This window comes from Anomaloglossus baeobatrachus, chromosome 7, assembly GCF_048569485.1.
Source record: "Anomaloglossus baeobatrachus isolate aAnoBae1 chromosome 7, aAnoBae1.hap1, whole genome shotgun sequence".
Lineage (NCBI taxonomy): Eukaryota > Metazoa > Chordata > Amphibia > Anura > Aromobatidae > Anomaloglossus > Anomaloglossus baeobatrachus.
In genome coordinates, this window is record NC_134359.1 from 76,199,154 (window position 1) to 76,211,996 (window position 12,843).

Genomic DNA, 12,843 nt, shown 5'->3' on the forward strand with positions numbered 1-12,843 from the left:
ATTTCTCCATTAGTTTCACTTTTCAATACCTAACTTTCTATCATGCTATTTTCTTACATTATTTATATATATTTTTTATTATGTTATTACTATTTCTCCATTAGTTACACTTTTCAATACTTAACTTGCTATCATGTTATTTGTTTGTTATTTATCATTTATTATAGTATTTTATAACTATTTGTACATTAGATGCAATTAGAGAACTTTACTTACTGCTGTATTTATCATGGTAATTTTTCTTTTGTTGCATGTGTCCTAACAGATGATGTTACACACACACACTAACCTATTCACAGCTCCTGTGCAGAGCAAATACTGACAGCTAGTGTACAGAATGCACTAATCACCAGCTCTGCCTTAGCTGGAGGAAGGCGCTAGGACCCTGCAGTCGGCAGCCTCAGTGCCCTGCACCCTCCAGTCTTATCACAAAGCAGTGAACAGCCGGGTGTGAGTGTGTGCTCTGCAGACAGTGTGTGCAGATTGCAGACAGTGTGTGTGGGTGCTCCAGGACTCCTCTAAGATCCCCAGACCTTATACACTGGAGATGATTCTCAGGTAAGGAGCTGCTCCCTATGTGCAGAGCTTATTGCTGATTTTCCTACAGGTTACATGTCTCCTTGCAGGTATATGATGGGATGCAGAGCTCAGGTGTGCTGTGCCCATGGCTGGTACTGCTGTGTGCCTCCTGTAACTTCCATGCTACCTTGTGCAGAAGTCATTGTACCCATGCCTGTTTGGATTCCTTTGTATGAACTTTCCTGTCTTCCCTGCTTTGCCCCCTGTTCTGTGTCCCCCCCTTAATATGATACTTATGGGTGGCGCAGGGTCATGTTCTGCCCCTTCACATGTCACAATTTCTTAAGACTTTTTCTTCTTGCAGGTGTAAGAAGTTCTTGCTGCTTTATGCTGCATATCTGGCCCTTTTGGTCTCCTGCCAGGACAAAGGTAAGGAGAGCCCTCAGTCCACATTTCGGGCTGGAGAACAACTTCTCATTCACTGGAGACTTCTTTCTTTCTTGCTTTTCAATGTCTGGAACATTGAAACTTCAAGGAGTTATTTAAGGATTAGGGGAGGTGATGGTGTGGGACATTGAAAGCAGTAGTGGGGGTGGGGTGACCCTCATGTGATGCCCCCTCCCTGAGTGTTCCCCGGCTGCTAAACTCGCCACTTCACCTGTTTTGGCTGATTGTGTTATTTTAGCCAGTGACACACAAGTTCAGCATACCTACAAAGTTACAATGTGATGTATGTTGTGTATTTTTATGACCTGGGTCTAGTTTTGCGTTCACTTGTTGGATGGGTGATGATGACAAGTAGGCATCATCCTGAATTTCCGGAGTCATTTTTTTGCTGAGTGATGTAACGGGGTCTTGTTCTGCACATCAGCCACTTTTATGTGGTTCCATGCGCCATGACATATGTTGAGCTGGCAGCTAAGAAGCCATCCATAAACTCTACATCACTTTGTTCCTGGCGTGTTTGGAACATGCTTATTCTTGCTTTGAAAATGTGTTAAACTTGATATAACATTTGCATTGATAGCCAAGATCCTCGCTCGTGAAAGGCCTTTGTAGACAGATTAGATTACTTTTCCTTTTATTATATTCCTGAGGAGTCATGGAGGAGTGTGCAGTGACACCCGGCCATGGGCAATATATTCTATTCTAGCGGCAGTATTAATTTGATCAGGTTTTGTGACACACGGTTTATACTCATCCAGTAGGGGGCAATTTGCATACAAATTAGTGCAGAATTTAATATTTTTGGAAGCATGGACTACAAAGCACCCCAACAGTATTGTATGATCTAGCACAGGGATCCCGAACATGTGGCGTTGGAGACTCATGTGGCTCAGGGGACACGTCACTCTGAGGACACACGTGGCGTTGGGGGGACACGAGGCATTGGGGGGACACACTGCTCTGGAGACACATATGGCGTTGGGGGGACACGTCGCTCTGGAGACACGTGGCGTTGGGGAGACACATGTGGCGTTGGGGGGACACGTCGCTCTGGAGACACGTGGCGTTGGGGAGACACATGTGGCGTTGGGGGGACACGTCGCTCTGGAGACACGTGGCGTTGGGGAGACACACGTGGCGTTGGGGGGACACGTCGCTCTGGAGACACACGTGGCGTTGGGGGGACACGTCGCTCTGGAGACACACGTGGCGTTGGGGGGACACGTCGCTCTGGAGACACACGTGGCGTTGGGGGGACACGTCGCTCTGGAGACACACGTGGCGTTGGGGGGACACGTCGCTCTGGAGACACACGTGGCGTTGGGGGGACACGTCGCTCTGGAGACACACGTGGCGTTGGGGGGACACGTCGCTCTGGAGACACACGTGGCGTTGGGGGGACACGTCGCTCTGGAGACACACGTGGCGTTGGGGGGACACGTCGCTCTGGAGACACACGTGGCGTTGGGGGGAAACGTCGCTCTGGAGACACACGTGGCGTTGGGGGGACACGTCGCTCTGGAGACACACGTGGCGTTGGGGGGACACGTCGCTCTGGAGACACACGTGGCGTTGGGGGGACACGTCGCTCTGGAGACACGTGGCGTTGGGGGGACACGTCGCTCTTTAGACACATGTGGCGTTGGGGGGACACGTCGTTCTGGAGACACATGTGGCGTTGGGGGGACACGTCGTTCTGGAGACACACATCGCGTTGGGGGGACACGTCGCTCTGGAGACGCACGTGGCTCTAGGAGACACATGTTGCTTGCAGGCCTGTGATGCGTGGATCCCGTCTGTCTCCAGCTTGGTGCATAAGCACCAGGACTAGCAAACTGCTATGAAGAGCAGGTCTTCAGATGGTGTCTTTTGCGAGTAGCCCCACACAAAAGAGCAGATCTAAATGGGGCTAAGGTTGGAACATGGATCTTTCTTGATTTTATATCTGTGGAGAATCTATGGCTGTCGTTATACCGGTACTGAGTCTGGGAGGTGGGTGTGGATCATGACCCTCTGTCTGAGCTGAATGTGGCTCTCAAGGTCAGAAAGGTTGGGGACCACTGATCTAGATACTCAACCCAAGAAAATTATTCACTATATATATATGTGTATGTGTGTTTATTTATTAATATATATGACCAATAGGTGGCACTTTTTATCAAGCTATGTAACTAATTGTAAACTTTTTAGCATGATGAAGGCATACAGATGTCTTTCTAGGGCTAGCAGGTATTGCTGTACCTCAGTCATTAATATTTGCTTACAGTAGATGCCCAGAAAAAGAAAAATCCCAAGGTTACAAAGCTAGTAAATATTGCTATGTCTTTAGTTGGATGCTATTTACATCTGTGGAAATTCTACTAATCAAATCAGTTTGCCTCAATGAGTGATGTAACTTCTCCCAAAGTCTACAGTATCTGTCCTTAAAAAAGTTATTTCCAAAAAAGCTAATTAAAACCTAATATACATATACGATAGGGGACTACATGCTAATCACTGCGGGTCCAACCACTGGACCCCATCGATCTTAATTCAGCCGCACCATCTTGTATGGATTGGGGATGCACATGCTTGACCTCCTCTACGTTCATTGTCAGGGGGACGGCTGGAAATAGCCGAGCACAGCAGGGCACAGAGCTCCACTTTCTCCCGCAATCTCCTAAACAATGAATGGAGCTGAGGTCGAACATGTGCATCTTCATTTAAGACTGAGCTGTACAGGCCCTCTCTCGGGGATCCAAAGGCTAGATGTTGGGCTTCCTGGGGGATTCCTTCAGTTCAAACCCCCCCACCCCCGCGATCCACAAGTTTATTACCTATTGGATAGGGCTCTAACTTGTCTTTTTTGGAAAGAACCATTAGATTTTTGTATGTCAATTCTCTTCGTTGTGAAATGATCTACCAGCAATTAGATGTTGGGTGGATTTGTTGTGTAGGCAATCAAGGACCTGATTTGGATTAGGTTTTTTTCTGCCAAATCTTATTTCCCATAGAGATAAGTGGTGTCAGAGGTATCCGCTAGATATATACAGTGTGTGTGTGTGTGTGTGTGTGTGTGTGTGTGTGTGTGTGTGTGTATAATATATATTTGTCTTTTGCGTAGTAAGGATTTCACTGATTGTGCATATTCATTGGCTGAGTAATTCCCCTGTACCTGCACATACTTTCTAATCTATCTGTGGAAATAATGGAGTGTTCTGATTTAATGTTTTCTGCAGAATAAGATATAATCAGCAGAACTTTATAGACTTGTAAACTCAGGAATCCATGTAAACCTGACAGTTAAAGGGAACGTGTCACCAGGTTTTCTCTAAATAAACTAAATCCATCACCTTTTAAGTCGTCTTTACTAGCGCCCCAGCTACCTATTCAGAATTGCCCCTCTCCATTGCTTATCTACAGAAAAAGGCGTAATAATCGTTCCCTGTATCTAATCAGCACGCTCCGGTCCCATTAGGTGTCCCGATAGGTGTTGCTGGTGTGTCCTCCTATCCTTCTAAGGCCTGTGTTACACTTGCGAGTGCATCGCGTGTATCTCGCGTTGCATCACCCGTCACGGGCTCTCAGTCTCCGGCAGGAGCGGGTCGGTTGCATGCATCTCTATACAGCTGAGACGCTCCCGTCCGGAGAGTGAGTCCATGACGGGTGATGCAACGCGAGACTCGTGTGAAGCACTCGCAAATGTGACACCGGCCTAATCGCCGTCCTCCCTCCTTGATTGACATCTAGATCATTCAATCTGTCAATTCTTGCAACTTCAGAGCCATCCAGGCACAACAGACTGGATGACATAGCAGATGTCAACCACACCAATCAGGGCAGGAGGGATAACAATGGCCTAGATAGAGGAGTTGCCGAGCATGGTCCAACGATACCCCTTGTACTGGAGACAACTGATGGCAAAGTTCTAGCAATGTATAGCAGTTTAGCATTCATAGCCAGACAGAGTAATGCCATATGCAACGTTTTTCTTTCCGGCATCGTAGTTGTCGTCAAGAGACATCAATCTGATCCCATAGGAATCTATGGTCATTTATATGATCAGTTCCCCTTTGGCAGTTTTGTGTAAAGCCTTAGACATGTATAATCGGGACTGGACATGGGTGAAGGAGACCCTGGTTAGTTTAGTTAATATTGGTTTAAAGGTGTGTTCCATCCCCCTCCCTCCCTCGCTATTTGGCTATACACTGGAGTGTCTGGGATTGCAAAAATAGCCAAGAGGGCTAAGCTATACTGTTTCCGTACATCCCATAGGGGCATGTAGACAGGTATGCTCATCTCATCCATGAATGACTGAAATGGGAATTCCCCATGAAAAAAATCAGAATGAAATCAAACAACAATGACCGCCAGTCACACCATTTTAAAACCAATGTGCCTTAGATCAATGTTGAGTTTGCGTCTGTCAATTTTTCTATTTAAGAGTGACTCTCCATGCTGTGGATTTTGCTACAGAAAGTTCAGTAATTGAAATATCTGTTCCATTCATCTGAGAGGTTGATTCAGATAAATGGGACAATTGCAACAAAATCTGCATGAAACGTGCAAGGTATGCAGTTACTCTATATCTATTGTTACGTTTGCTGTTGGCATGGGTTGCCTGATCCTACTATTGTCGCAATTAAAATATTGAACCTATTCAGTAGTTAATAATGAGCTGCAGTTATTGTAGGAATTCAATTGTCCTGCAACTTTAAAGCAGCACTCCCATTTACATTTTTTTTCTGGGCATGTACAATTAGCGTGAGTGCATTAAAGGGAATCTGTCAGCAGGTTTTTGCTATGTAAGCTGAAGACAGCGTGCTGCAAGGGTTAACACAGAAAACACAGATCTGTTGTTTTTGTACTATACTTGGGTGGCGCCCTTGAGGCTTCAGTCACCACAGAGGTACTGCACCTCAGCCAGAGGTGTATTATCCCATTCCCGGGTAAGGAGGATGTCACAAATCGGTATACACAGACACTCTTATTTAGTAACACTCCACTAGACCATGGTTAGGGCAAGTTGCACCTGTGATATCACCATAGAAGTGCACAGTCCGAAACCAGCCTGGGGTGGAGTCTAGTTAGTGAAAGCAGACGGTAGAACATGAGCCAGTTGGAAGAGGACGCGGAGGAGCGCGGTCCTGGGGACGAGGGCTGGATCAGCTCATCTCAGGATCGTGGGGAAGTAGGGTTCCTAGGGCCACAGGAAGTGCGCCATACACCCGTGGACACTTTTCCACACTGGCATACTGGTGTGGAGGGACTTGGTCGCATAGTGGACCGGCCCCTCAACTAGTGGAGAACTTCAAGACTCAGTTAGCAAATCAGAGGCTAAGGCTACTGCAAGTACTGGAGCCACATCCGCACACATCAAGTGAAAAGGTGACCAGTCAAGGATAGAGCTTCAAGCCACCCGACAGGGTCCACGGACACCGGCTCAGGTGCAGGCGCAGGACAGGCGAGAGAGGTCCGCTCAGGAAGACGACCAGGAAAGGACACTGAAGGGTGTACCGGGTTGTGCCTCTGAACTATCTGGGAATCAGCTGGGGCCCATCACAGCAGAACTCAGCACTCCAAAGGCAGCATTTGATCGTCCGGACATGATAATCTGGAACTCTGAACTGTGAGTAAAGACCTTGTGACTGCATTCCTGTGTTGCCCAGTTATTCCCTGCACCTCCAGCCCTGCACCCCGCCATTACTCCACAACTCCATCTTCAGCCCTGAGGACTCCGCTCTACCTGTGGAGAGCTATACCAACTCAGCTGCATCACCATCGACCCCCAGGGGAAACTGAATAGCAGCGGCGGCATCCTTGTTGCCGCTTACCACAGGTGGCATCACAAACTATCATCCCCTGTAAATCTCTGTAACCCTGTACACCACCGGGGTTATGGAGCCGGGCCCTGCTGCCATGACATCCCAGAGCAGAACCGCGGCCCGGTAACGAGTGCCCCATGGCCCTGGTTTGGCGTGTCAAGTAGCAGGACCCTTATCATTGCCGGGACTACAATGTCACGTGCACGTCCTCCTCCTTTGATTGACATTTTACTGTCATTGTACAATCTGTATTGAGAGCCTGGAGTGGGCAGGTGCAGCTTTTTCAGCTCTGCTAGATGGCTAAAGCTAAAAATTCTGAATGTGTTATGTTGTCTGTAGATATTCTAAGTGATACATTGTTGGATTCAGAATTTCATTGCCTACATCATGCTGTTCCCAGTTGAAGTAGCAAAAACCTGCTGACAGATTCCCTTTAATATACTCACAAATCGCTATATTCTCCAGGGCCCAGCGATGCTCCGATCCTATTCTGGGTCATGTAACTTGACTGAAGTTCTGATTCTGTGGATCACTTAGGGCTCTGTGTGTGTGTGTGTGTGTGTGTGTGTGTGTGTGTGTGTGTGTGTGTGTGTTAGTGCTAGAAGTCACTTTCACAATGTAAGGCTACTTTCACACTTGCGTCGTTTGGTAGCCGGTGCAATCCGCCGCTTTGGGAAACAGCGCAATCCGTTAACGGATGTGCGCTGTTTCCCATAGACTTGTGTTGACGAGGCATTGCGACGCATGGCCTTGCGTTTTATCTGCCGGCCGACGCTGCGTTGCATACGCCGGGTGGAAAGAACGCAGCATGTAGTGTTTTTCTGCGCTTCCCAGAGCATCAAAAAAACGCAATGTGCAGGATTCCGTCAGCGTCCGCTGTTTTTCTAATGGAAGCCTATGATGGCGGAATCCGTCATTTGATGGATTCCTGTGATGGATCCGTCTTTACACAACTATGCATGCGCAGTTGAGTAAATTGTTGAAAAAAAAGCTACAACAGATTGCGTAGTTTTGCAGGATCTGTCGCATCAGTTGTGCCACTATATGCAACGCATCAGTTACATTCGTCACACAACGCAATGCGACGGATGCCGCACAACGCGAGTGCGAAATTAGCCTAAGTCTCTGGAGAGTCAGAACGAAGCGCCATTTGCTTACCTTGTAATAACAACTTCCGGATCACACATGGAGCTCAGTTTAAGTCAGAAAAGACATCAAATGACTCAGAAGAGAACCGGAGCAGCGCTGGCACCGGACAATACGGCTATGTGTGAGGATATTAATACAGTTAGGTCCAGAAATATTTGGACAGTGACACAATTTTCGCGAGTTGGGCTCTGCATGCCACCACATTGGATTTGAAATGAAACCTCTACAAAAGAATTCAAGTGCAGATTGTAACGTTTAATTTGAAGGTATGAACAAAAATATCTGATAGAAATTGTAGGAATTGTACACATTTCTTTACAAACACTCCACATTTTAGGAGGTCAAAAGTAATTGGACAAATAAACCAAACCCAAACAAAATATTTTTATTTTCAATATTTTGTTGCGAGTCCTTTGGAGGCAATCACTGCCTTAAGTCTGGAACCCATGGACATCACCAAACGCTGGGTTTCCTCCTTCTTAATGCTTTGCCAGGCCTTTACAGCCGCAGCCTTCAGGTCTTGCTTGTTTGTGGGTCTTTCCGTCTTAAGTCTGGATTTGAGCAAGTGAAATGCATGCTCATTTGGGTTAAGATCTGGTGATTGACTTGGCCATTGCAGAATGTTCCACTTTTTTGCACTCATGAACTCCTGGGTAGCTTTGGCTGTATGCTTGGGGTCATTGTCCATCTGTACTATGAAGCGCCGTCCGATCAACTTTGCGGCATTTGGCTGAATCTGGGCTGAAAGTATATCCCGGTACACTTCAGAATTCATCCGGCTACTCTTGTCTGCTGTTATGTCATCAATAAACACAAGTGACCCAGTGCCATTGAAAGCCATGCATGCCCATGCCATCACGTTGCCTCCACCATGTTTTACAGAGGATGTGGTGTGCCTTGGATCATGTGCCGTTCCCTTTCTTCTCCAAACTTTTTTCTTCCCATCATTCTGGTACAGGTTGATCTTTGTCTCATCTGTCCATAGAATACTTTTCCAGAACTGAGCTGGCTTCATGAGGTGTTTTTCAGCAAATTTAACTCTGGCCTGTCTATTTTTGGAATTGATGAATGGTTTGCATCTAGATGTGAACCCTTTGTATTTACTTTCATGGAGTCTTCTCTTTACTGTTGACTTAGAGACAGATACACCTACTTCACTGAGAGTGTTCTGGACTTCAGTTGATGTTGTGAACGGGTTCTTCTTCACCAAAGAAAGTATGCGGCGATCATCCACCACTGTTGTCATCCGTGGACGCCCAGGCCTTTTTGAGTTCCCAAGCTCACCAGTCAATTCCTTTTTTCTCAGAATGTACCCGACTGTTGATTTTGCTACTCCAAGCATGTCTGCTCTCTCTCTGATGGATTTTTTCTTTTTTTTTTCAGCCTCAGGATGTTCTGCTTCACCTCAATTGAGAGTTCCTTAGACCGCATGTTGTCTGGTCACAGCAACAGCTTCCAAATGCAAAACCACACACCTGTAATCAACCCCAGACCTTTTAACTACTTTATTGATTACAGGTTAACGAGGGAGACGCCTTCAGAGTTAATTGCAGCCCTTAGAGTCCCTTGTCCAATTACTTTTGGTCCCGTGAAGAAGAGGAGGCTATGCATTACAGAGCTATGATTCCTAAACCCTTTCTCTGATTTGGATGTGAAAACTCTCATATTGCAGCTGGGAGTGTGCACTTTCAGCCCATATTATATATATATATAATTGTATTTCTGAACATGTTTTTGTAAACAGCTAAAATAACAAAACTTGTGTCACTGTCCAAATATTTCTGGACCTAACTGTACACCTAAAATACTTATACCTTCCCATAGGCCATAAAAATGTATTGGGAGTACAACGCAATTACTGATATTACTTTTTGGCTATATGGCCTTATCCCACCCACATTGATGGTGAATTATTTGCACTACATATTACACATATCAGTTTCCTAGCCCTAAATCCTATTTCTCAAAATAGTTGCCTTTTGAGCACCTTGTTAAAGTTACTTGATTTTCCTGAATTATATGCACCAGAACATTTGCCATTAGATGGAGAGAGCCATCATTACTATTTAAGTGGGCTACCAGGCTTGCACAATGGCTCACGCCTTATTGATTTTAACAAGATCTTTTACATCGCCAACATAAAACAGTCAGAATGTTTTGAAACAGACCCATAAAAAGGTTGGATGGCAGCAAAATTAGTACGGAATGAGCCGTGGATTTGCAGTACCATGCTTGGATCATAGTTTATGAGTTAGCGGTGGATTTAGGGCATATAATAAGAGCAGACAACTTTAGCGGCTTAGTCATCAAACAAGCTGTCTGGAAGGGAAGGTAAAACTCTCTGCTGAGTTCACACCGAGGAATGGCAAAGTGTTAGCTTAGAGTGTGCTTGTCTGGTGGAGTTTACTTTTGTGTGGTCTATCCCTTTCTGATGGATTTCATTCTATGTTGACTGCAAAATACTTCTGATGTGTTCAATGATGATGTCACCGAGACAGGACAGACCCCACACGGAGAAATATGTGGTGACATAGAGGCCGACTTTAGGATTATTTCAATGCACAATGCAAATTTAAAAAGCTTAACCAATTACGGTATATCATCAGGAGGGTGCAGTATTTCTGTATTTCTACTGCATCTATGGGAGGTATATTTATTTGCCTAAGGCTGCTTTCACACTATGTTTTTTTTAACATGCGTCATGAACGTTTTTTTAGCGCAAAAACGGATCCAGTGCAAATGCGTTTTCATTTCAATGCATTTGCAATTCCTTTTTAAGGGGGCGGTTCATTCGCCGTCACAGCAACTTCACTAAGCGGCCACCCAATCGAAGCGGAGGGGCGGAGATGAGCAGGACAGACATCTTAGCCACCTCCTTCCTTCCTCATTGCCGGCGGCCGCAGGTAAGGTGAGGTTCCTCGTTCCTGCAGTGTCACACATAGCGATGTGTGCTGCCGCAGGAATGATGAACAACATCGTACCTACAGCAGCAACGATAATTGGGAATAGGGGAGCATGTCAACGACTAGCGATTTTGCACGTGTTTGCAATGATTTTCGATCGCACGTAGGTGTCACACGCAACGATATCGCTAACGCAGCCGGATGTGCGTCACGAATTCCGTGACCCCAGTGATAACGCTTTAGTGATGTCGCAGTGTGTAAAGCGGCCTTAAGGCTATGTGCCCACGGGAGCTTGCACCTGCGGATATATCCGCAGGTACGGCCGCAGGTTTCCCGCAGCTGCTCGCCAGAATTCGCAGCTATTTTTAGCTGTGGTAGTACAGCGAAATAGCTACTTAAAACCTGCGGACATTCCTGCGATTTACCTGCGGACGTCTTCGCCTTTATCTCCATAGTGGAGAGCCGGGATTTCCGCAGGTAATTCCGCAGAAAGAATTGACATGCAATTACGTCCGGCTGCGGGACATTCGCAGCATGTTCTGCAGCTGCACGTATCTGCAGCATGGACACAGTACTCCCCATGTCCCATAGGATAACATGGGGAGTCTCTGTGCATGCTGAAACCTGCGGCTTTATCTGGAAAATCCAGAAAATCCACGGATTTTCTGCAGATAAATCCACAGGTTTAATCTCACGTGGGCACATAGCCTTAAAGTGACGGTGCACCTTCAATAGCTGCTGCTCAAACTTCTAATTGGGGAGAGCAGTAGGCGTCATCTTTCCCGAGCAGAAAATAATTGGACATCGAAATTCTGCATAACCAATCCTTCTCTTTCATAATAAAACAGGAGATCTGATTGATCCGTTTGAGAGTAATCCTGGCAAATTTGGGTTTGTCTACTTTATTCTGCATGGGTAACCTTTCATAAACCATGATGACATGAGATATAGCATACAACTGGAAGAGTTATACAGAGCTCTCAATACAAATACATATCAAGTCATTGCCAAATCTTGTGTACCACCTGGTCCTGGGTATTGCCATCACCAGCTTTACTTGTAGCTATTAGCGTCGTTAAACCCCGAATTAGCACTAATTAAATCAAAATAGTTGTTGTGTATTATGTCTTTCAGTCGAGCAGCTGGATATTTAGCCCAGACATGAGTGTTCCCAAACCTGGACTAATCTCGTCGTCATTGTCTTTGTTATGACCCTTGTCGTGTAATCATTTGTCCCATATTTATTAGCCACAACTTCTCTGTGTGATCGGAGAGGGGAGGTAAAGACTTTAGGAAATGATGGAGTCCACACACGGTTCTGCTCACTTGAATATTCCTTTTGATGTGGTTTTTCCTTTTTTTTTTTTTTTCTTTTTGTTAATCTGCAATTATCAAGCTGGATTCCTGAGTAAGCATTCCTGGAGGAGGTACAGGCTGTGACATGGCCTGTGGAGTGAAGAATGCGAAGAATTGTAAACCTGTCCCCTCCATACTGAAGGGAAAAGCTTGGAATGGAGATAATAGCATCATCTACTTCATCTGTCTTTGTTAAATAATGCTTTTGTACTGCCCGCACTTCTTCCCATTCCCTGGGTCAGCTCTTCATTGTGGCTTCTTATTTGATGGACCTCTCTTTTGGTATTTGGGATCTTCTCCAAAATCCTCCTCCAAAAACTGCTTCAAAAACATTTCTAATTAATCTCGATGTGAAATCAACTTTGTTGTTAAATAAATTATCTCATTATAATCCTTATTATATTTTTTTTCCTGAAGAGACTCTGAAAAATGCCTGGTGGGAAGAAAAAGTGCAAGTAACTTCTTTTGAAGCTCATCCTAAACGAAACATCTCCAAACTAGGCACTGTCCAATCAAAAGTCTGAAAAAAAAATAATAAAAAAAAAATATATATATATATGTGTATATATATATATATGTATGTATATATATATATGTATATGTATATATATATATATATATATGTATGTGTATATATATATATATATATATATATATATATATAT

General features: G+C 45.2%; 1 protein-coding gene across 1 annotated transcript in view; it reads left to right on the plus strand.

The window, feature by feature from the left end:
• Positions 1–419: 419 nt before the first annotated feature.
• COL18A1 (collagen type XVIII alpha 1 chain) overlaps positions 420–12,843 on the plus strand; it is a 297,911-nt gene continuing 285,487 nt past the window's right edge. The window contains exons 1-2 of the mRNA XM_075317426.1: positions 420–558; positions 884–948. Of these exons, the coding sequence (XP_075173541.1) occupies positions 548–558; positions 884–948 (76 nt within the window). The 5' untranslated portion in view covers positions 420–547. The remainder of the gene's footprint in view (positions 559–883; positions 949–12,843) is intronic.